Source organism: Mirounga angustirostris, unplaced genomic scaffold (genome assembly GCF_029215605.1).
Source record: "Mirounga angustirostris isolate CCGP_5_RB_7025 unplaced genomic scaffold, mMirAng1.0.hap1 SCAF_4, whole genome shotgun sequence".
Lineage (NCBI taxonomy): Eukaryota > Metazoa > Chordata > Mammalia > Carnivora > Phocidae > Mirounga > Mirounga angustirostris.
Window position 1 is genome coordinate 118,547,115 of NW_026991712.1, and position 22,014 is coordinate 118,569,128.

Genomic DNA, 22,014 nt, shown 5'->3' on the forward strand with positions numbered 1-22,014 from the left:
TTATGTCACTTATTATCAATGAATTTAATCAAAATATGATAGATTTTTTTTTTCTGTTAGACCTACTTTTTTAGTTGATGATTTAAATCATTTTAGATGGTGAATTTTTTGCTTTTCAAGCAGAGAACTCTTAAGAATGTAAAGTATCCAAAACCATTTTCAGGATTCTGATTCAGACTCATTAGGCTTTCCAACCAGGTAGCTCATGGTGGATAAGGATTTAGCAAGATGCTAGGTCTCCTGATTTAAGAATTATATCTATTTTTTTTTGAGAGAGAGAGAGAGAGAGAAAAAGAGAGGGCACATGAGTTGGGGGGGAGGAGCAGAGGAAGAGAGAGAGAGAATATTTTAATCAAGCCTCCATCCCTAGCATGGAGCCCCATGTGGGGCTTGATCTCACGACTGTGAGATCATAAGCTGAGCAGAAACCGAGAATCTGATGTTTAACTGACTAAGCCACCCAGGTGCCCCAAGAATCATATCTATTAAGATAACTTTATTTAATAACTGTTTATGGAGTGGCAGGAGGGGAATAGGTTAATTAGTTTTAAATGCAGACTTTTGAGGGGATTCATTTATATACAAAGATAAATGGGGAATTGAGAGTTTTTCTGGATAACAAAATAGGTTCATGCACTGTGGCAAATGAGCAATTTTGTATCTGCCTTCTCCAGTTTTCCTGCCCTGTACAATTGCCCATACAACAACCAAATGCTCTGTGCCACTTCAGGGAGACATCGTTCAAACCTGTGGAAGGCCATCCAGTACTGTTGGATGTGTCCCAAATGATACTGTTTTTATTATTTGTGTGCCATTGAATCTATGATTTATAGGACACTTCATAGAGAGAAGAAGTGAAAGATAAAGGAACCATATTGCAATAGACAGACTGAAGAAATAGGTACCATTGAGCTTGATTGAATTATATATGTGACCTGAAATCTCACTGACCTGGATTATTCCACTGGTACAGTAATTTTAAGTAATATGGTTTGTCCTATATTGAATCATTTCTCTTTCGTTTTCTGAACACATGGTTGTATGATTTCCAAAGCAGCAACTCTCCATTTGATTTATAATGAAACTAGAGTAGCCAAGAGCCCTCTCCATTTGATCCAAATATTTACTGAAAAGCAACTGAATCATTTCTTGCTCAGGAACTAAGTCCCTGAGAGAACTTGGAACCAGCCTGACTTCAGATTAAGGATAATGCAGGACTAATAACTTGGAAAGTGCAAAATGCAATACAGATTAAGGAACCAATGTGTAATTAGTTTTGCTGGCAACTTTTTCAATCCAGATCAGATTCTGAAACTATCTGGGGGATGATTTCCTAAAATCTGGAATGGAAAACACCCTGGTTGGCAGATGCATTAGGCTGTGGTATAGGCAGTGTCAGCCAATCTGATATTCCTTGTTATTATTTGTAGGGTATATGATAGCCTTGATTGTCTATAATGGATCAGGAATAAAGTCATTGAAATTTCCAGATAACTGATGCCTAATTCATATAGTTTGAAAACTTAGTTTTAACTATTTTCATGCCTATCTTTCTAAAAGAGAATACATTGAGTAGGATGTATTAAAAATAACTTAGGTAATGTAATGAGACCTGAGTGAGTGCATGTGGCAACAGTCTTTATGAATGCCCTCCAGTAGGCACCAGGATAAGTCTTCATCCAAAGGAACAGATTTTATTGAGGCAAAAACATATTTTCACAGAGGGAAGTGACATATTTTCAGTTATTTTTAGTAAGCAATATTAAATAAATTCATATGGTAATCAGTGATGGGGCAAAGGAGTGGAGAAAGCTCATTTCCTTGGCATCTTCTCTGAGTGTTTCTTGGGCTTGCCTCTCCGTGGCATCTTCTAATTAATGTTAGGATTTGTTCAGTGCAAACTTGGGATCATCATTCTCTAAATCAACCTTTGGAGTCTCCTCTGGAAACTAATACAATGTTCTTGGAAGTTTGCTAATCTCTGTAGAGGTGTGTGGTGTCCCATGTATCTTTAACATGGAACAGTGGCCCTGAAGGCACTGCTGAGATGTTGTCCTTATGCTGCAGAGCTGTAAATTCTCCATTTTCCTCATTTCTGGTTTTGTTCTGTCTTCCCAGTGCTCATTCTTTGTTGCCATTTTGAATTTCTGGGATCACTCAGAATTCTGTTTTTTGTTTCTCAACATGTTTTGGCTTTTGTACTATGTAGATTGTTTCTTTTTTATGTGTAAAATCTTTGTTCTGATTATAAATATTTATTATTAAAAATTGGAAAAAATTACAAGGCTTAAAGAAGGAAATTTTAATTATCTACTATTTTATATATACCTATACACTTTTTTTGTTAAACTATTAAGACTATACTGTATATTCAATTTTGTAAACATGTAAAAACAACATACTATAAGCATTCTACCAAAAGATTATTTTGGGTTTTCTATTCTGTTCCATTGATCTATGTGTCTGTTTTTGTCAGTACCATACTGTCTTGATGCCTACAGCTCTGTAATACAGCTTAAAGTCTGGAATCATGATGCTTCCAGCTTTGCTTTTCTTTTTCAGGATTGCTTTGTCTATTCAGGGTCTTTTGTGGTTTCATTCAAATTTTAGAATTGTTTGTTCTAGCTCTATGAAAAATGCTGGTGGTATTTGGAATGAGGATGAAGATGATGATGGAGGTGATGAGGTAACTAATATTGACTTAGTGATTCCTCTGTGCCAGGCCCTGGTCTACCCACTCTATTTATATTTGTTCAATTAATCTTCACACCAATCCTGTGATAGGACTTATTATTCCCACATTACAGATAAAGAAGCTATAGTACAGAGAGATAAGTAACTTGCCCAATATTCCATAACTAGTGAGTGGTTATATACATATATTTAAATTGACATTCATTTTCTTATGTCAGTAAAATATTTTATAAATCTCACTTAAAATGGAGTAGAATTTCACCACATGAATACATCATACTTTATTATTATTGTTAGACATTGGAATTGTTTTCCAATTTGGGTATCATTCAGATAATGCTGCTATAAACATCTTTGTTGGCAATTTTAGTTATTTCCTCATGATAGATATCTGGACATAAACTGATGTGTCAAGGGGTGAAGATAATTATGGCCTTTGACATTGCTAATTACTTTCTAGAAAGACAGTGCCCATTTATAACTTATAATTCACAGGATAGTATGTGAGAGTATACACCTCATTGCACTTTATAAATATTAACATTTAAAGATATCTTGTTAGTTTGAAAAGTAAAAATAGTGTTCCATATATATTTTTAATTTAGTAGTATGGATTTTGTTGTTACCAATCAATGGGTTTGCTCATAGCACACAGAAAATTAGGGCTAGAACATACCCTTATTTCCAGTTGAGGAAACTGAATAAAACAATCAATCCTGGTGCTTAGGACCTTTGTTATTCTTGGTTACCTTTGTCACAGCTCATTATTCAGAACTGCCAGCTCAGTACCAGATATGCACATTTGATACATGAGTTCCCACATATACCCAGTCCTGTCCTGTAGTAAAACAGAGCAATAGTACAAACTACTGGACAGTAACTAGGTTGTGTTATATTAGAAAATTTGATCCACATACTAACCAGTGTTAAAACAGAAAAACAAAACAAAGAAACAACTTAGGCAATGACCTCTGTACGTTAAGTTAGCAAATTTGATTGACACTCAATTCTAAAGTTAATAGCTATGTTGAGAACAGTTTCTTGTAATAGTTCTGTGAGTCTGCAGGGTTTTCCTCTTATTTTCTGGTTCCTGGATATAATGTAAGTGTAGATAAGGAAGGTACACAGGACATTGAATTAAAAATAAAATGTGTTTCCTTATGGAGCCTTGGCTACATGATTAAAAAATTAGGTCTATAAAGGAAACAGTTAAAAATTATTTTCTGAAAAACAAAATGCATGAAAAACTGCTTAACATGAGATTTTAGTTATGTCAGATAAAAGGCTGTTAAAGTTCATTGTACTATTTTTCTAGAAATATTTACTGATCATCTTGTCTGGGTCAGTTGCTTTAGTTACACCTGTCTGCAAACAGACTTCACTAATATAGAGATGGATCTATGAAAAGAGAAAGATGATTCAAAGTAGCAGAACTGCCTGGGTTCAAAATGCCCACTTGTCACTAACTAGCTGTGTGACCATACTCAATTTGTTGGAGCACTCTTTGCCTCTGCGTCCTCATTTGTAGAGTGTGGATAATAATATTACCAACCTCATGAAGTTTCTGTGAAGAACAGTGAGATAACAGAGCAGAAGCTCTTAGAACGGTACCTGGCACATAGTAAGTGCTAAATAAATGTTTGCTATTCTCCTTATTACTAATAAATAATAATAAGTATTCTTGTTATTTTTATTATTCTATGTATTCTAATTATTACTACTAAGAAGTCACTTGCCTCCTCTCTCTTCATCAAGCTAATGTTTGATGCACAGCAGTAGTATCATGGCAACTATGTTGCTGGAGCCAGTCTGCCAATGAATCAGCCTGGAAGTTCTTGGCTATGGGGAAAAGAACATCTGAAAATATAAGGCTTGTACAGTGTTGATCCAGTTCACACAACTAAGTTTCTGTTTCATGAGGGACTAAGGTAAATTAATTAAAGAGGTTGGTGTCCAGATTTCAACTAACTGAGCTTAAGTACTACCGAAGTCACTTACCAATTGTTGCAGGCAACTTACTTAACTCCAAGCCTTATTTGCCATCCATATAGCTTTTCTTTATTCTTTCTTTTTTTTTTTTTTTTAAGAGAGAGAGTGTGTGAGTGGGGTGGAGGGAAGAGGGGTAGAGGAAAAGGGAGAGAGAGAATCTTAAGCATCCCCAGCATGGAGCCCAACACAGAGCTCCGTATCACGACCCTGAGATCATGACCCGAGCTGGAATCAAGAATCGGATGCCCAACTGACTGAGCCACTCAGGCGCCCCTATATGCCTTTTGGCATGACATTTTTTTCCTTTAGAAGGCCCTGCTCTGGTTCTTTGATGTTTGTGTTTTCCCAGGTCTGGCTTCACAGATGTGATCTGTGTAGTCACATATGACCCTCTACTCAGAAATGTCCTGTGCTTGGTTTAATGTTTTGCTGTAGTTGTCTTGGAATTCTTATTAATTTTGTCTTTGAGCTTGTGTTTTGTAAATGAAGTCATGCATTTAAGTAGAGGAAATACATGCAGTATGTGCATCCGCCATTCCTTGCAACTCGGTTTGCATAAAGCATTCATGATGTCCCATAAGCACAGAATTCGGGTGGACCCACAATGCACTGGAGTTCAGTGAGACTCAAAGTGAGTACCAGGTGAACATATTATGTCTACAATTGAGTAGGTGTCTCCCTGACAGCTCTGAGAGGCCGAGCTTTCAGTTCAACCCAGAACTTTCTTTGAACAAGAAAGAAGGCAATGATATTCTATGAAATACAAACAACCAAGAAATTTTATTGTATTTTTTCTTATTTTTGTTACTTCCCTTTGTTAGCCAACTACTTATGTTGAAAATGATGATATAGAAGGAAAGGGAAAAATAGGGCCACCCTTTTTCTTTCAGTCCTCCTTACTCACAGGGAAGCCAAATGTAGAAAATACATAACAAGATGTGAAATAAAAAAACTTGGTTGGTTTTGCGCACTGTGTTTCATGCTGGCAAGAATGAAATATACATGCATGTATAAGCTACAAAATACAGATCGTGTGTTCCACATACAAGCTAGGTGTTCTTACATTTGCATTTAGGACTCCCATTGTACATATAAAGATGAATAGTAAAGTCATATAAGCACTTTAAAATTGTAATTTATCTTTTTTTAGAACAACTTTAAATAACGAAAACACCAGGACAAGCTGAGAAAGACCACAGAAGAAAGGAAAGAGCTTTGTATTTTAGTAGCTTTAATAATATTATTTACTGCTGCTTGAACAAGGGGTCCTGCATTTTCATTTTGTGCTAGGTTCCCATAATTATGTAACTGGCCCTATCCTATTTCTATGGGGTAAGGAGTCCAGAGGGCTAAGGAATTATACCCTTCCAGTGAATGACCCTCCTCCCCACTTCTAGAACACACAACTCGTGCCTGAAACCTGAAATTCCCTGATTAGTTAATGACCCTCCTACCATGGTCTATATGGCCCAGAACTGATTTGGGTGCCAGGATCAGTTCTCCCTAGGGCAGAGATTGCATCAGAGGTGTGTGCATTTCCAGGCTGGAGAAGTGGACAAAGGGCAGCTGTTGATTTGTACGTGGGCTTGAAGGGGCCACGCCCATGAATATGAGGTCCCTCAGAGTGAGGACTGGAGTTGGGAAGAGTAGGAAGAAAAGAGGGTGCTCCATGGCCCATCTGTTTCTGACCTGCTATATTCCAGCATGACATTGAGAGGGGTCCAAGGATTTTATTTTATTTTTATTTTTCAAACCCCAGCATGTGGCTTGAACTCATGATCCTGAGACCTGAGCTGAGATCAAGAGTTGAATGCTTAACTGACTGAGCCACCCAAGTGCCCCATAGAGGAGTCCAAGAATTTTAAATTTGAACCTGGCTTTCCAAGTCATAGTGAAGGTATATTTGTGAAGATAGGAGATAAACACATTTTTAACAGCTTGTTAGCCTGATTTATAATGTTTGCATATTTAGACATATTTTAGGTGGTTCCCCTTTTGTACTTTTGCCCCAGGCCCCTCAAATATTAGGGGAGGGCCTGGATGTGAGTATGAAAAGCACTTAGTGCCTAGCACTTAGTAAAATCCCAGTAAATGATGGCTGTTATCAATATCAGGTAACATAGCAAATGATGATGATAATGTAACACCTTTCTCTTCTTGTAGTTAAGGCCCTGAAACCCTGCTCACCTCTCCCTCCACCAACACCTCTTCCCCACCCCTAAGTAAGTGGGGTGATGGTGGTCATGGTAGTATTGTGCTTTCCAACCCCCCAGACACTAAATAAGCCTTCCTCTAAGTAGACTGGTTGTCTGGTTCCTTAAAGCATTGCTCTGGGTCTCACAGCTATGCCCTGTGAGTAGGATTAGCTACAGTCCTGTTTCTGCTGGAATCATGCATGAGCTTGCTATGCCCTCTACAGTATGTATTGTGCTATCCATTCTGCAGCTCATCACCTATGTTTTGTTGTTGTTGTTGTTTTTTCTAATGGATTTGGGATTACTTTTGATATTTAGGAAAAGATTTATCTTTAGTAACAATTAAATAGGCTAAGAAGAATGATTTAACATGTTTGCGTTTTCACACTGGGTGCCCGGAACTGGGTTAAATAGATTTTTCTCAGTTACAATAACTATGCACTGCTTAGGCTTTCTAATTCAATGAATTTCCTGCCCTCATTATTTAGTTCTTACCTGGATTGTTATCTTTGGCTATTTTGGTGAAATTTTACTGTAAGCTTCCTTGAACACTGTTTCATTGATTTGTCTTCTCTTTGTTTTAATGAATCACTCTAACATAGTTAGACAGCATGTTCTTTGGAAAGATTTTGACATTTTTTTCAAAAGTCTGAAACCGTGTAGAATTATTTGGGAGCATGTAGAATTCATTGGGTTCACATGCAGGTAGTTTTTAAAAGTATAATTTTAAAAACATGGCTTATATTTTCTTTCTCATTCTTTCCCTGATGTTGCTCACCAGATAATCATTGACTGGATGAAAAGAACTTGATCTCAGAATCACTCCAGCTTGCATCTGGCAGTAGATTTTGCCCAACTGGAAAGATGTAGTAATATTTGGAGAAATAGAAGTTTGATTAGGATCATTTTGCTTCTTTTCCTTCTCTTAGTTTTTATACTTATAGCCAGACATTATGACATTAAGTATCACTTCCTTTGGCAGACACCACATGTGGACTGGCTACCAAATCATGGGTTCTTAAAATAGATGCTTCCCCCAAAATAGCACCTACATATGGTGCATTGTTACTTGCCTGCTTGCTTGTTTATTGCCAGCTGGCTATAAACTCCTTGAGAGCAGAAACCATACCTGACTTGTTCACTTATTGTATCCTCGGCATCTAACACAGTACTTGGGACACAATGTCGGTATTAAAAAAAAAATAAAAATGTTGAATGGATAAATGAATGCCTCTAGCACACAGACAATGCCCTTAATGCAAAGCTAGGGACTTTCAGGGAAGGTGTGGTAACAAGTTAAGTAGAAGTAGATGAGGGAATTGAAGGGGTTGTCAAGGGAGGACTTGAAGTGATACAACATATCGGGCGTACAGCAGAAGAGAGAATGGGCTGGGTAATAGAGGCAATCAAGTGATGAGAGGTCATCATAAAATTGCAAAGCCAGTTTAGTGGGTTAGGAAGTGAACAACTCAGAGGTTAAGAGGTTGTGGCCAGAATAGGCTATTGGATTTTAAGGTTTCATAGGTGAGGTCATTCTATACCATTATTAGGTCCAGATTGAGCCTTAGAAGTATTAGGGGATCGAGTCCTGCATCCTGTTCCTGCTCAGTGGAGATCCTGCTTCTCCCTCTCCCTCTGCTCCTCCCCCCACCCCACACTCATGTGTGCACGCTCTCTCAAATAAATAAATAAAATCCTTTTTAAAAAAAGAAGTATTAGGTCAAACCATGTGGAATTGCCAATATTCTCTCTCTTTTTTTTTTTACTTATAAAAAGGCACTTTTGGGGCACTTGGGTGGCTCAGTCGTTAAACGTCTGCCTTCGGTTCAGGTCATGATCCTGGGGTCCTAGGATTGAGCCCCTCATTGGGCTCCTGCTCAGCGGGAAGCCTGCTTCTCCCTCTCATACACTCCCCTGCTTGTGTTCCCTCTCTTGCTGTCTCTCTCTCTGTCAAATAAATAAATAAAATCTTAATATATATATTTATATTTATATAATATTACATTACATATATATATATATATAAAGGCACTTTCATGATTCAGTCCAATAGTTTGCTAAAGTTTAGTGGAGATGGGGTGAAGATTAAAGAATTTTGAGGCTAAGATATTGATGGACTCATTCATATAGATTCTGATACTAGGCAGAGTGATTTTAGGAGGCAAGGGGCAAACATTGTTACCCAGGTGCCCGTCTTAGGTGAGATTGGTAGATGACAGTGAAGAGAACAGATGGAGGATGACATAGATCAGTGATATAGGATAAAGGCTTTATAAAAAAAAAACACACATAGGACATAGGCCTTTATTTGAAAGTCTTGAGTTACTAATGTCTTAGATATATTCACAAGATTTACCCACTCACTTAAGTGGCTTAGGAGAAACTAAAAAAACTAAGGTTGATGTGGGGTAGTAATGGCATAAGGCAAAAGTTTTTGTTTTTGTTTTTGTTTTTACCACGTATGACTCCAGATTCATTTTGCAACAAGCTTCTCTACATCCCAGAGTATATAAAAATGTTTTTCTTTGCCATTCTCTACTTTCTTTTTTTTTCCTTTTTATTTATTTATTTATTTTTATTCTTATGTTAATCCCCATACATTACATCATTAGTTTTAGATGAAGTGTTCCATGATTCATTGTTTGTGCATAACACCCAGTGCTCCATGCAGAATGTGCCCTCCTCAATACCCACCACCAGGCTAACCCATCCTCCCACCCCCCTCCCCTCTAGAACCCTCAGTTTGTTTTTCAGAGTCCATCGTCTCTCATGGTTCGTCTACCCCTCCGATTTCCCCCGCTTCATTCTTCCCCTCCCGCTACCTTCTTCTTCTTTACATGCTGACATTTATCTTTTCTCTGAACTAACACTATACATCCCTATGCAGTTCCTGCCTTTATCCCATGGTACATTCCACTGAGTTTGCCCAAATGGGAAATTAAAATCTCAGTGAGTGATTTAGACATTTTCCAAGTGAAACCCATAGCAGACATGTTCTATGGGGCTGATTTGGAGACCTCAGGTCCATTTTTCCACATGGCTCCGTGAGTGGCCCTCTGGTCATGCATGTGCCTCAGTTTGGTTTTGTAACTTTCAGAAGACTTTGATTTGACCTTCTGTCCATTTGGTTGGCAGAGTACCTGGATATGTCCTTAATAAGAAATACTGAGTTTTAGAACATCAGTGTTTTCCTAGCCTCAGAACTCTCTGCCCGTTCAATTATTATAACAAACTTGCTATAATGGAAGTTTGGCATAGAAAATGTGCTGAAGGACAGGCAATCCATTACTCCAAAATTTATCTTTAGAGCAAACTCAAGAGCTTGACTTTCCCCTGTATAATTGTCTTTCCTAAACAATGCTGGGGTATCACTCCATGGTAACATCACAGTGAAGTGTGATTATAGTGAAGGATGTGGTGATCAGCACTATGTTAAACTTGCTGTTGTGATTATTATGTGGATGCCACTGAGGCTGCAGCCCTTAATATCACAGTACCCTAATTTATTAAGGATCCATGGATAAAACTTCACATGGCTCCTCCTGAGCCTCTGGTGTGTTATTCACTGTAGACTCTGTTAATTTTGTTACTCTGTATGTCTTTCTTCTGCCTGCTTGGAAGCTCAAAATGAAATGTGTGACTGGGCTGTAGCAACTGTACAGAACATTATATTATAAGGCATTGGATGTATTGAACCTTCCTTTTATTTTTAGTACATACTTATTTCACTTCATTTTTAAATTTTCTTAATTTTTTTTATTGTGTTTATTAAATGTATCTCTAAGGTACCTGAAATCCTGTTTTGAAATAAGGAAGATCTATGTAGAAATAAATTTGGGGCCTATGTAGAAAAATCTCTTATTGAAAATAGTTTATTTTCAGTCAGAGAGCCACTCACATCTTGAACTCATTATGCTAATGAACTGAGAACTTGAAACATCTTTTACAGGAATACTTCTCCTGGGAGGCCCTGCAATTTGTGATTAGTCCCTTTGGGGACTGCCATACTGCTAAGTTTATTTGGCTCCTTTTTTCCTTTTCTTCTCCTTCTCCTTTAATCTGTCACACCTCTCCCACCTTTATTCAGTTCTTCACGTGGTCCTCGAAGCATCTCTTCTGAAGCATAGCTCTGATAAGATCTATCTTTTGATTAAAAAAAAAATCCTCGGATATTCTTTATTGCCTACAGGAGAAAGGCCAACTCTTACCTTTTCCTACTCAGGACCTACCATGGGCCTGGAATATAATAGGCAGCTGATGAACATTTGTTGAATGAACTGAATTGTATTACATAAGATAATGCATATAAGGCATTAGTAGAGCATTTAGCACAAAGTACACAAAAAACGTTTATTTCTCAATCACTTCCCCTTCACATCTGGCTTGAACCTACCTTTCCCACCTCATCTCCCACCACTGTGGCTTTAAACATCACTGACTTGTAATTTTATGCACATAACATACATTTCTATGCCTAAGGAGACTTCATGCTACTGTTTCTTTCTGCAATGCAATCTCTTCCTGAAATGCATAATCCTTGCAAATTTAGTGAAGAGAATCCATACTCCTGGTAATGTTGATACAAATAACAAGCCATGCCTTTTATATTTAAATAGTTTGACCTAGTTGGGCATCTGGCACCTTTCACATGTAATTACATGTTCTTTTTAATTGGCAAAGCTCCTTAAAAGGAATTAAAACATACTTTCATTTATCAATGCAAGCACCTCTTCTTTAAAAATCATTAATAAATGCCTGTGCGATGATTAAACTCTTGTATTTCAATGATAGTCTTTATACATATGTAGCCAGTTGTTTAGCATTTTATTTCATTATATCGCCGTCTACAGGAAAGTTTAAAATATATTTTGGAGAATTTTATAATCAAAAGAAGGATAGATGATTTATTCATCTCATGAAAACTCAGCCCAAGGCTACTGACAGCTGCAATTCCCCTAGCCACTTCCACATAATTTTTAAAATGTGAAGGCCAGGAATGGTGCTGTTGACATTAATATCAGGACAAGGAGGAGAAGGAGTAGGTATCTCTGGAGGAGCCTCTGGGGGAATAAATAGAGACACTCCTACAATATTAGAGATTTCTGACTTTAGGTTGGACTTATCAACAGCCTGAACTGCAATGAAGAGATCCGTGCCATTTTCAAAAGGGATGTTTTCTGGTGTAAACACAAAGACTTCCTTAGAGTTGGCCTCCTTCGGGAAGAGATCAGATGTGTTCACTTGAAGTGATTCATTGAACTTGTCTCTGAGATCAAGAACACTTGTACTTATTCTAATGATATACTTGTGAGCTAAAAAGGAAAAAAAAAAGTTGTGATTGTAATTCTCAAGTGTTAAAGAAGTTTTAAAGTCTATTAGAAACTATATCACCATTCCATAAATTTCCAGTGAATAAATGTAATTGATGGTCTATATTTATTAGTATTCTTTTTACATTCTTATTTGTGTATCTAAACAGAGTGATGAATATAAAACTGGATCAGGGGGTGCCTGGGTGGCTCAGTTGGTTAAGCATCCGACTCTTGATTTCAGCTCAGGTCATGATCTCAGGGTGGTGAGATTGAGCCCTGTGTCGGGCTCCACTCTGGGCATAGAGCCGGCTTAAGATTCTCTCTCCCTCTCCCTCTCTCCCCACCCCTTAACCCGCCCCCACCCTTCCCCTTCATGTGCATGCATATGCTCTCTCTCTCTCTCTCTCTCTCAAAAAAATAAAATAAATAAATAAATAAAAAACTGTGCAGGCATGACCTAAAGCCTTGGTCAGTATTTCTGTGCATGCATCTGGCTGAGAGAGGAAGCCTTTAAATTACTGCTTATTGCTTTATTATTTATAGAGGAGTTTTGGCTACCAGTGCTTCTCAAACTTTCATGTGCATACAAAATACCCAGGGATCTTAAAATACAGATTCTTGGTTTGGTAGATCTGGTTGGGGACTGGGGTTCTACATTTCTAACAAGCATTCATGTGATGCCCATGCTGCAATCTGAAGACTATACTTTGAGACAAAAATCTAGTAGGACCTGAGGTTTCTTCCAAAAGTCAGCTCTGCTCCATAGATATCTATGCTCTATTCCCAATCCTTTCCAGGAGTCATTGCTAAAAATGGGGTTTATTAAAGGACAGCTTGGCAAGATTTCAAAAAAACCTAGATTGCCTGTTACTGGTTGAAACCTCTTAAAACTTAAAGTGGGCCAGTTTTTCAGGTTCTAAACCTCTCCTATTTAAAAATCCTAACCTTTTATTTCAGAGGACATTCAAGATCCCTCTTGCCTTCTGCCTTCCCCATGCATCACAACATGCCTGCCTGCGTCACCTCCTTCTGCACCTCTGTTGGCTGGTAAACTCCTTTACAGGGTCCACACCACATTCAGCTTACCTCTTCCGTGATCATAATCATCCCCAGGAGCTGTCCAAGTCAGATTAATAAATTTGTCCCCATGGATTTTTGCCTTAAGGTCAGTGATTTGACAAGGTGGGAAGAGATCAGGTATGGGAGCCTGTGGGACACCAGAGGCCACAAATGAACCTCCCAAGGATGTTCTGCTGAAACACACTTGGTTGCCTTGAAGATCATTCTTATTAATTTCAGGTCTTGGTGGATTCCATTTTATTTCACCTGCATCACATCACATCACATCACATCACATCACATCACATCACATCACATCACATTATATTACATTACATTACATTATATTACCTTGCATTGCATTACATTACATTTCATTACATTGTAAGCAACTATATGTGTATACTTCCTTCTGTTTTGTTATCAGATTGCCCTCTTCCTGCTCTCGCCTTTGCCTTCTTTCCTCCCACACAAAAAATTAATTTTAACTATTTGGTGTAAAGATCCCAAATCAGGTTGCATCAGAGGAAAAAAAAAACAAAGAATCACAGTTTTTTATCTTACAGATATTTTCTGGATGTTTTCTGGAATAACAATTCTCATAATTTATTTTCGTGACATTTGTCCTAGAATTGTTTCTCTTCCCATCTTTTTGCCTATCCTGATTTTTCAGCTTAAATCCTGCCTCTGTTTTAAGCCTTCTTAGACTGCCTCAAGAAATCTCTTTCACCTAGATAATACTGTTGGTTTTATTATTTTTCCTATTTATTTGGTAATTAATCATCTGGACCATCAAGAATTACCTTAATTATTCCTTCCATGCATTTTTTTCCCCCTCTTTCTCTATGTTTGTGTTTTATCTTTCTTATTAGATTGCAGCTTCTCATAAACTGTTTTGTGTTAGGGGTTCTAACATTTTATGCTTTTGGAAGACTTCTGATTTTCTCATTGAATGCATAGGAACTTAGTGCTTGTAGCAATCTCAATTTTCTTCACATTCTTGCTGAAAGGTTGTATAAAAGTAATCCTGCTCATTCAGTAGGGTTCTCAGACTCTCATTTCAATAAAAATATTCCATAATACCCTAATATGGCATTACACATAATTTACTCTCTCATAAACTCTACTTCTTTAGCCTTTAAAATTTTTGTCTGTAAAGACAGATTGATCTTCATACCCATCAATCTGGTCTTGGGCAAAGATAAAGTGGATACTGTGGCAGGTTCAGAGTTAGTATTCAATTCAGCAATAGAGACCATCTCTCTTGGTATTCAGGCTCATCAAGGGATAGAGGGGAAAAAACATGGTTCTCTAATGCCAAGCCAGGTCCTATCATGGTTAGTCCTATCACAGTTAGACCAAAACCTCTCTAGCCTCTGTTTCTCTGTTTGTAAAATGGGATAATTAGAAGAATGTAATGTCCTAATGTGAGTAAAACACTGTGCATGAGGCTAGATATGGCCGCTAAACCAAGAAGGCTAAACTCCTGCCTTTTCCCCCTAACTCAGAAAGAACAAATGAAAATAAACTAAGCTGAAATACGTGAAAGAGCTTTGGAAGCAATGTCTTTAAAGCACTTTTTTCCTGTGATCGCCTTTGCATGAAACACCACATGTCCTAGAATCCTCCTTTTACTGGGCACACACCCAAGTAAATAGGACAGTGGGAAGCTTCTTGGAGGAGCTGTTCTTACACTACACCAGGTGCTAGGAAAAGACCTACCCAAGACAGTAGAGATTGATGGAAAACAAGTCCTGGAACCCATCAGGACTAGTCCTGGTCCCAATTCCAACTCTAATCCAGGGCAAGTGTTCATGACCGAGAGTGGTATCGGACTGCCTATTTCTTGGAGCACAATTTTCCCACATGCTTACATGTGGGCTCAGTGTACTGGCTGGTATTAGGTTCATCTACTATTCTCCCTGGTCTGAGCAAGAGAAAGGAGACAGTGGGGCTTGTGATACTGATGTATATAATAAGCCCTGAATTCCCTTATTCTATGGAAATGCCACTATCAGTGGAAAGAGCTTTACTACAAAATATTTTAAAATTTATTAAAAATAATAGCAAACATTTATTGAACATTACTATTTACCAGCAACAGCTTATTAGATGTATTTCCTTGTTCATTCCTCATAACTATATTATTAGGTAGTTACCATTATTATTCCTATTTTACAAGTGAGGAAAGTGAAGCACAAAGAGATTACCTAAAATACTTTGGTAGGGGGCTGGAATGTGAACCCAGGCAGTAGAAAGCTACTTTCAATCTACTGGTTTTCAACTGAGGGTTATTTTGCCTCCTAGAGGACAGTGGATGATGTCTGGAGACATTTTGATTGTCATGACTGTGGGGGATGCTTCTGATAACTAGTGAGTAGAGGCCAGGAATGCTAGTAAACATCCTACAATGCACAGGACAGCCCCCACAACAAAGAATTATGTGGCCCACATAATGTCAGTAGTGTTCAGGCAGAGAAACCCTGATATTAAATCACACCATTCTCCCCATAGGCTTATTGGTTTTCTCCTGATCCTAAACCTTTTACTCAAGCCAGGTGTGTTATTACAGATTACTTACCATTCTCAATCCAGCCAGGCATGTACATGGCTCCATTCTGCTGGGGTGTCACCCTCTGTCTGGCTGCATTTATTCCTCCCAGAGCCCACACTTTCACACTGTATCTACCATTTGTATCATAAGCCGTAAAATACCTTGAATAGATACCATCGTCCTTAGTAGCATCAGCACCTTGACAGGAAAATGAAGGAATTAATGAATATCTGAAAGGCAGATGGGCGTTTGTATATTTCTAACTCATATTTGGGTTAAAAATTTTCGAAGCAAAGATAATCTTGTGCTATCTCTAAGATAGTTTAGGATTTGTGTTAAAGATGAAATCTACTTTTTCTCTTATGTGCACACGCACACATGTGTATATGTCTCTGTGTGTGTTTAGCTTCATATGATTATATTTTATCTTCCTGAATTGTTGTCTTTCTTTTTGAAATCAGAGGTCATGCCACATGTCTGCTACATCCAACATAGCGCAAGGTAACTATTCATTAAGTATCTGTTTAACTGAGTTGAATTGTTGTACATTACTATGGAGAAAAAATGTTATATGATTATTTTTTTTAAACTTATGACTTCTCACCAGGGTAGATTTGGGTAGGAAATTCATTTACAGAATTTGTTCTAATAAAGTTACTTGCATCAGAGTAAACAGTCATGTTCCTTCTAAAAAGAAATGTAGAATTCTCTTTCTCTCGCTCCCTGTTAGATTTATTTAAAAAATAATGGGCAGGATTTTCATTTTGGGGGCAAGATAATACAGAGTCTACATACATATAGCAGGCATATATAACTGCATTTGAATTTATCTCTGCTGCTTTCCAAATGTGAAAGCCTCCGTTTCTTCATCTGTAATGTGGGGATAATAATATCTCAAAAGTGTGTGGTAAAGATAAAAATGAAGATAACATAAGATCGTTATTAATTTTCCTCCTTCCCTTTTTGGGGAGAGTGGAATACCCTCTGACAACTCCCTGGAGTATCTGAGTGTATTGAACTTGAGCCACTAATGTGTTTGGTCTTTGCAGAAGCTAAAGGTAGGCCCTTATTCATGTTTTCCAACATTTTTAAAATATAGGAATTGTGGGGAAGCAGGGAGCTCTCCCAACCAGACCCCCAGTAGTGGACTCCCTGCTTCTAACGTCCTCACCAGATCATGCCCTCCTTCTGTTCTTTGGTTGCTTTTTGGAAAAGAAAGATGTGTTTTCCAATTTTTTGAATGGTTACCTGCTCCATTGTCCAATAATTCCAGGGTAACTGTTTTACCATTCACTGATTCTATTACAGCTGTGACAGTGGCCCTGAGGATTGGTGAGGATCCTTGATGAATCTTTGCATAAACTGCCATAGGGCTAGGGAATTTGCCTGTGTCTTTGTTCATTTTAGAGGTCACTGTAATTGGAGGCAAAGTAGCACTTGAAGCACGGGAGGTGACAGTCAGAGTCAGGGTTTGTGAGCTTGCTTGCAGACTGTAACTCCAAGTGCCAACCTGACCAAAACAAATGGAGTCATTTCCAATTAATAACTGTAGGTGAGACAGACCTGGCTTTAATACCATCTATAGGAAGGGCTTATCTGATACAAGTATGTTACAAGCATATCTAAGAAGATCTCTTATATTCTGTCAGCCAAGGGAAATTTTGGTACATTTGGATTAACTACATGGTTCTTACTGTCAAGAAAATCCTAATTGGGGGGACGCCTGGGTGGCTCAGTCGGTTAAGCGGCTGCCTTCGGCCCGGGTCATGATCCCAGGGTGCTAGGATCAAGTCCCACATCGGGCTCCTTGCTCAGCGGGGAGCCTGCTTCTCCCTCTCTCTCCCTCTGCTTGTGCTCTCTCTGTCAAATAAATAAAATCTTTAAAAAAAAAAAAAAGAAAATCCTAATTGGGGAAAATGAGGTCAGGAAGCTGTGTCCTTATTATTTCCTTGGTTTCTAAAAAGCAGTATCAAATCAGTGGGTTCCTGAGGTAGAGGAAATACTTTTCATGATCCCGAAGTTTCAAGGACCATTTTGCATCTTGACTTCTATGTAATTTGAAAGTTCTCCCTTTAGTACCTGGAGAAAATATCACCAATTTCCTTTCCCTTGATTTGCTGTCATACTAATGAGATAGAGAATTGGATGGAGAATTTTCCTTGTTCTTTCTTTCATTCAATACTAACTCTCCTTTTAGCAACCACCCACATTTAAAAAGCTATGATTATTTTGTATAAACTTTAATTTATCTTGTCAAATTGTGGGAAAGATAAAATCTGAGCCCATACCTTTGCAGTGCCTGGGATTTGGAGGTAGGCCATTTTGGTGTTTGTGTCCACTACAAAGCCATCTTGTTTCTTTCCACTAGGATCGTGGAGAAGGATTTGGGGATGCTGTGTTGTCCAAGTGATGAGAAATAAAGTGTCATTTCCCACAGTGCTGTCCACAAGCACTGTGCCATTCATCCACTGATTGTTCTGGAGGGTTAAGCCTCTACTCTCAAGCTGTGAAGAAAAACAACTCTTTACATTCTGGAGAATACAGCCCCCATCACACAGTCTCTTCCATTCTGCCTCCAATTCTTAGTTGCCCCGTTAAAAGCCTTCAGTGATGCCTGAGTCCTTGGTTTGGTATTTAGGTCTTATCATTATCCAGTTCTAAATTACCTTTCTTCCAGCCTTAGCTTCCACAATGTTTATTCCGACACCCAAACCAGACCACTTCCCCAAATGACAGTCATGAATCCCTGGCTCTATCATACTCTCTGCTTTTCCTGAAAGTCTATACAGTCATCTCCATTTGTCTAAGCCTTACCAATCCTTCAATATTCGGTTCAAATGGCACTTGCTCTAATGTCCATCTCACTTACTGACTGAGAATAATCTCTCCCTCCTGTGAGTTCCCACAGAATCGTGATTCTGTCACTTCTTTGATATTCTCACAGTGTGTTTTGCTTTATACCTAGTAGTGTTTATACCTCATCCTGTTTACTAGACTATAAACTCTTAAGGGGTCTGACTGGGACTTTTTGCAAATAACCAATGCTAGGTCAAGTGTTATTGTAGTCCCCATGAAAATAAATGAAGTAAGTCAAGGACTAAGGCTGATTTGTTGTTTGGAGCAGAATGAAGGAGTGGTTAGAGCAGCGACTGAGGTGGGGAAGGGTTAACAGGAATTTTACAGAGAATGTGACTGTGGGTATTGTCTCCTAGGTAATTATTTCTTGTCCTTAAACTGATATCTAAGAGAAGATAGGGTGGCTGGGTCATAGAATCAGATTTTCTAATTTCATAGGTAGATTTGATCTTGGATGTGGAACAAGTGAAGGGCTCTTATATCTGATTCCTAAGGTGGGTGGGTCAATGAGTTCTGCTCATTTCTGTCTCTCACTGTTAAGCTTCTTAAATACAAAAGTAATGGGCAGAAACTGCCTGACTGTGAACTTATCCTTTCATCAGTTTAATCACTTTTTTTCAGACACATTCCTCCAATTTCCAGACTGGACTCTTGAGTTTAATTTTCTAAATCTGAGCTAGGGTAACCCAAATGAGTAAAACTGCTGTCTTCTTTGATTGAATAAATGCTAAACAGGTAGATCAGAAAACTATTGTTTCCAAATCTGTCATTATTTTCTTTGACATGACATTGTTCTTTTATTTTCAGCCAAACTTTCACAATAAAGTTATCACAATAAAAATCATAATTCACACAGATGTGAGTTCTGATTGTTTACTCTCTAGCTTAAAAATTCATATGAGTAGCTTTTGAAACTTCAAGAAGAACATTTAAAATACATTTGTCCTTTTCTTAATGAATAGTCCCAAGATTTTTGAAAGAAAATTTGGTTTTCTTGAAATTTTAGAACCAGAAGAATCCATGGATGTTTTCTGGTTCATATCTGGCTGAGAAACCAAGGCCCATTAAGGTGAAGTTCTTAACCCACAGTTAGAGTTAATAGCAGGCCCAGGTGTCTTTTTTTTTAGGCCCAGGTGTCTTGACTGACATCATGGGCTTTTCACAGAGCAAGACACTTTTCATCCATTATAAGGAAATCTTGACAAATATCAGACATTTGAGGTAATAGAAAAATAGAGCAAGTAATCCCTGAACGCTTACTTGTCCCAGAAAATTTGTGTTAAGATGATCTACTGTGAAGAAAATTTTGAGCCAATTATATTGCTATGGGTGCTTGTTAACAGATGTTAAAAAAGAATTTTTGGACCCAATATTGTATATTGCTGGTTTCTGTGGAGAAGACAGTATTGTTTCCAAACAAGGAAACACTAATTGCTTTGCTTAAAACAGTGGTGTTGCATTTTAGGAATACTGTCCAATATCAGACTGAAACTTCTATTTTTAGTTTTAACTTACTACTGGAAGAATGTAGTACTTAAAAATTTTAACCATGAAACTCTCCCTCTTGGTTATGATTATTTATAAACATGAAAAACCAAAGAGTAAAAATTCTGACCTGGATAGCACGCTGGGAGACAGCTCCATTCCCAGATGAAAGGGCCCCAAAAGCATCAATGAGGCCATTGTTCTGAGCCTGATCTGAAGCATATGTCTGTAAACCTCCTGAAATGCAATTATATTATCAGAAGTTATTTTCTAGAAATCAAGTATTTGCACCATTTTAGCTATTGTTAAGATAGCCGAATATGTGACATAAATATTCTATTGCATTTTTAAAGTATCAATCAACATCAAATAGGCATCCAGATTAATTCAGAAGTCGATACCAAGTTTTTAATCCTACTAAATAATAGCTTCAACAACATCTCAGTTGCCCAGCTATGTCAATTATCTGCAAAGCAGCCATGAATCTCTGATTAGTCAAAACTAATAGCATAAAATTTCATGTTTTAAAGGTCATACACTTCAAAAAGAGAATTCATTAAGCCTTATTCCAAGCCTATTGATTTATTCTTATTTTAGACATAATCTTAACAAGCTTGACTTTTGGGTTTTCTCCCAAATCATAAAACATGTGTATGTAACAACAGCAAGAAATAACAGCTGACAAGGGACAGTTATAGAAAAGTATAATATGTAGTAAAAAATAGATTATACACCAGGTCTCTCAGTCTCGGGCTATTTAGAACATGTGTAACTAAGATAGTTGATGTGAAAGCACTTTTAAACTATTAATGCCATACAAAGTTTAAGGTAAGTACTTTGGTAATTCTCTTGGGGCTCCACCCAGATACCCTTACCTAAGCAAGAGAATCTCTCCCCAGCTGCTCTAAGTGTTAGCTGCTAATGGCATATAACTGCCCCTTTTCCCGGAGAATTGCCTTACCAAAAGAGGCTATGCTTGCTGGAGAAATAACATGCTCCCTTACCTCCACCTTGCCTTGACTGTCCACAGCCACTGACTGAAGGACACAGTGGTACAAAAGGTCAGCCCTTTTGCCTCAAGATTGTACCAGGTGTGTGATGCAATTCCAGATTGAGAGCCCCCTGTAGGGGTAGGCTTCAGCTAGACCCTAAGTCCACTTCTGTGCTTGGGTCCTTCCCCTGCCTCGTCCTACTTCCCTTTCTCCTGTTCTCCTGAGAGCTCTCCCTCTATAAATCACATGCGCCCAAATCCCTGTCTCAGGCTCTACTTCTAGGAAACCCAGCCTAAAGCAGGTAGTATTAGAAACAAGCAGTCCTGTCATTTTAGCTGCCTCAGGAGGCAACTCAGCATAATAATTTATATCCATAATACTGGCCCTAAGTTAAAAAAAATTGTGCCCACCTACTCTGCTAAAGAAGCCAGGCACATATGGAATCTATTTTAACCATTTGTGTATGATAGTTAGAAGCTTAATATATTAATGTTTTATGGAGAAACTGCATTGTTTTCTACATTTTCAGAGTGACCTTCTGTGTGGTTCACCAGGCCCTTTGCTCTTCCCCTGCTACTCCTTATTAAAGTGTCGACTTAGATGTCACCTTTCTGGACCTTCTCCTCCCCTTAATAAAGTCAAAGACTTTCTATTCTGCTGTGCTTTCTACTGTTAATAGAGCACTTGTATCGTGGTGTTATATAGTTAGTGGCTTGTCACCTGTCTCCCTGGGTCTCTAAGCCAGCTGCCAACTGGAAGAGAGCGGTTCCTGGCTAACCTGTTAGATTCTTTGCAGTCCTTACAAAGTGTCTGGGAAGAGAGACCTGAGTCCTAACTAGAGTGCTGTGCTGATCCCATCTTCCTTCAGACTGCCATAA

The 22,014-nt window shown here is 38.1% G+C and overlaps 1 protein-coding gene across 1 annotated transcript in view; it reads right to left on the reverse strand.

Annotated features, from left to right (window-relative positions):
- Positions 1-11,801: 11,801 nt before the first annotated feature.
- CLCA1 (chloride channel accessory 1) overlaps positions 11,802-22,014 on the reverse strand; it is a 29,867-nt gene continuing 19,654 nt past the window's right edge. Inside the window, exons 9-14 of the mRNA XM_045899058.1 lie at positions 20,275-20,381; positions 18,092-18,307; positions 17,052-17,313; positions 15,831-16,001; positions 13,277-13,516; positions 11,802-12,190 (exon numbers count right to left, since the gene is read on the reverse strand). Of these exons, the coding sequence (XP_045755014.1) occupies positions 11,802-12,190; positions 13,277-13,516; positions 15,831-16,001; positions 17,052-17,313; positions 18,092-18,307; positions 20,275-20,381 (1,385 nt within the window). The remainder of the gene's footprint in view (positions 12,191-13,276; positions 13,517-15,830; positions 16,002-17,051; positions 17,314-18,091; positions 18,308-20,274; positions 20,382-22,014) is intronic.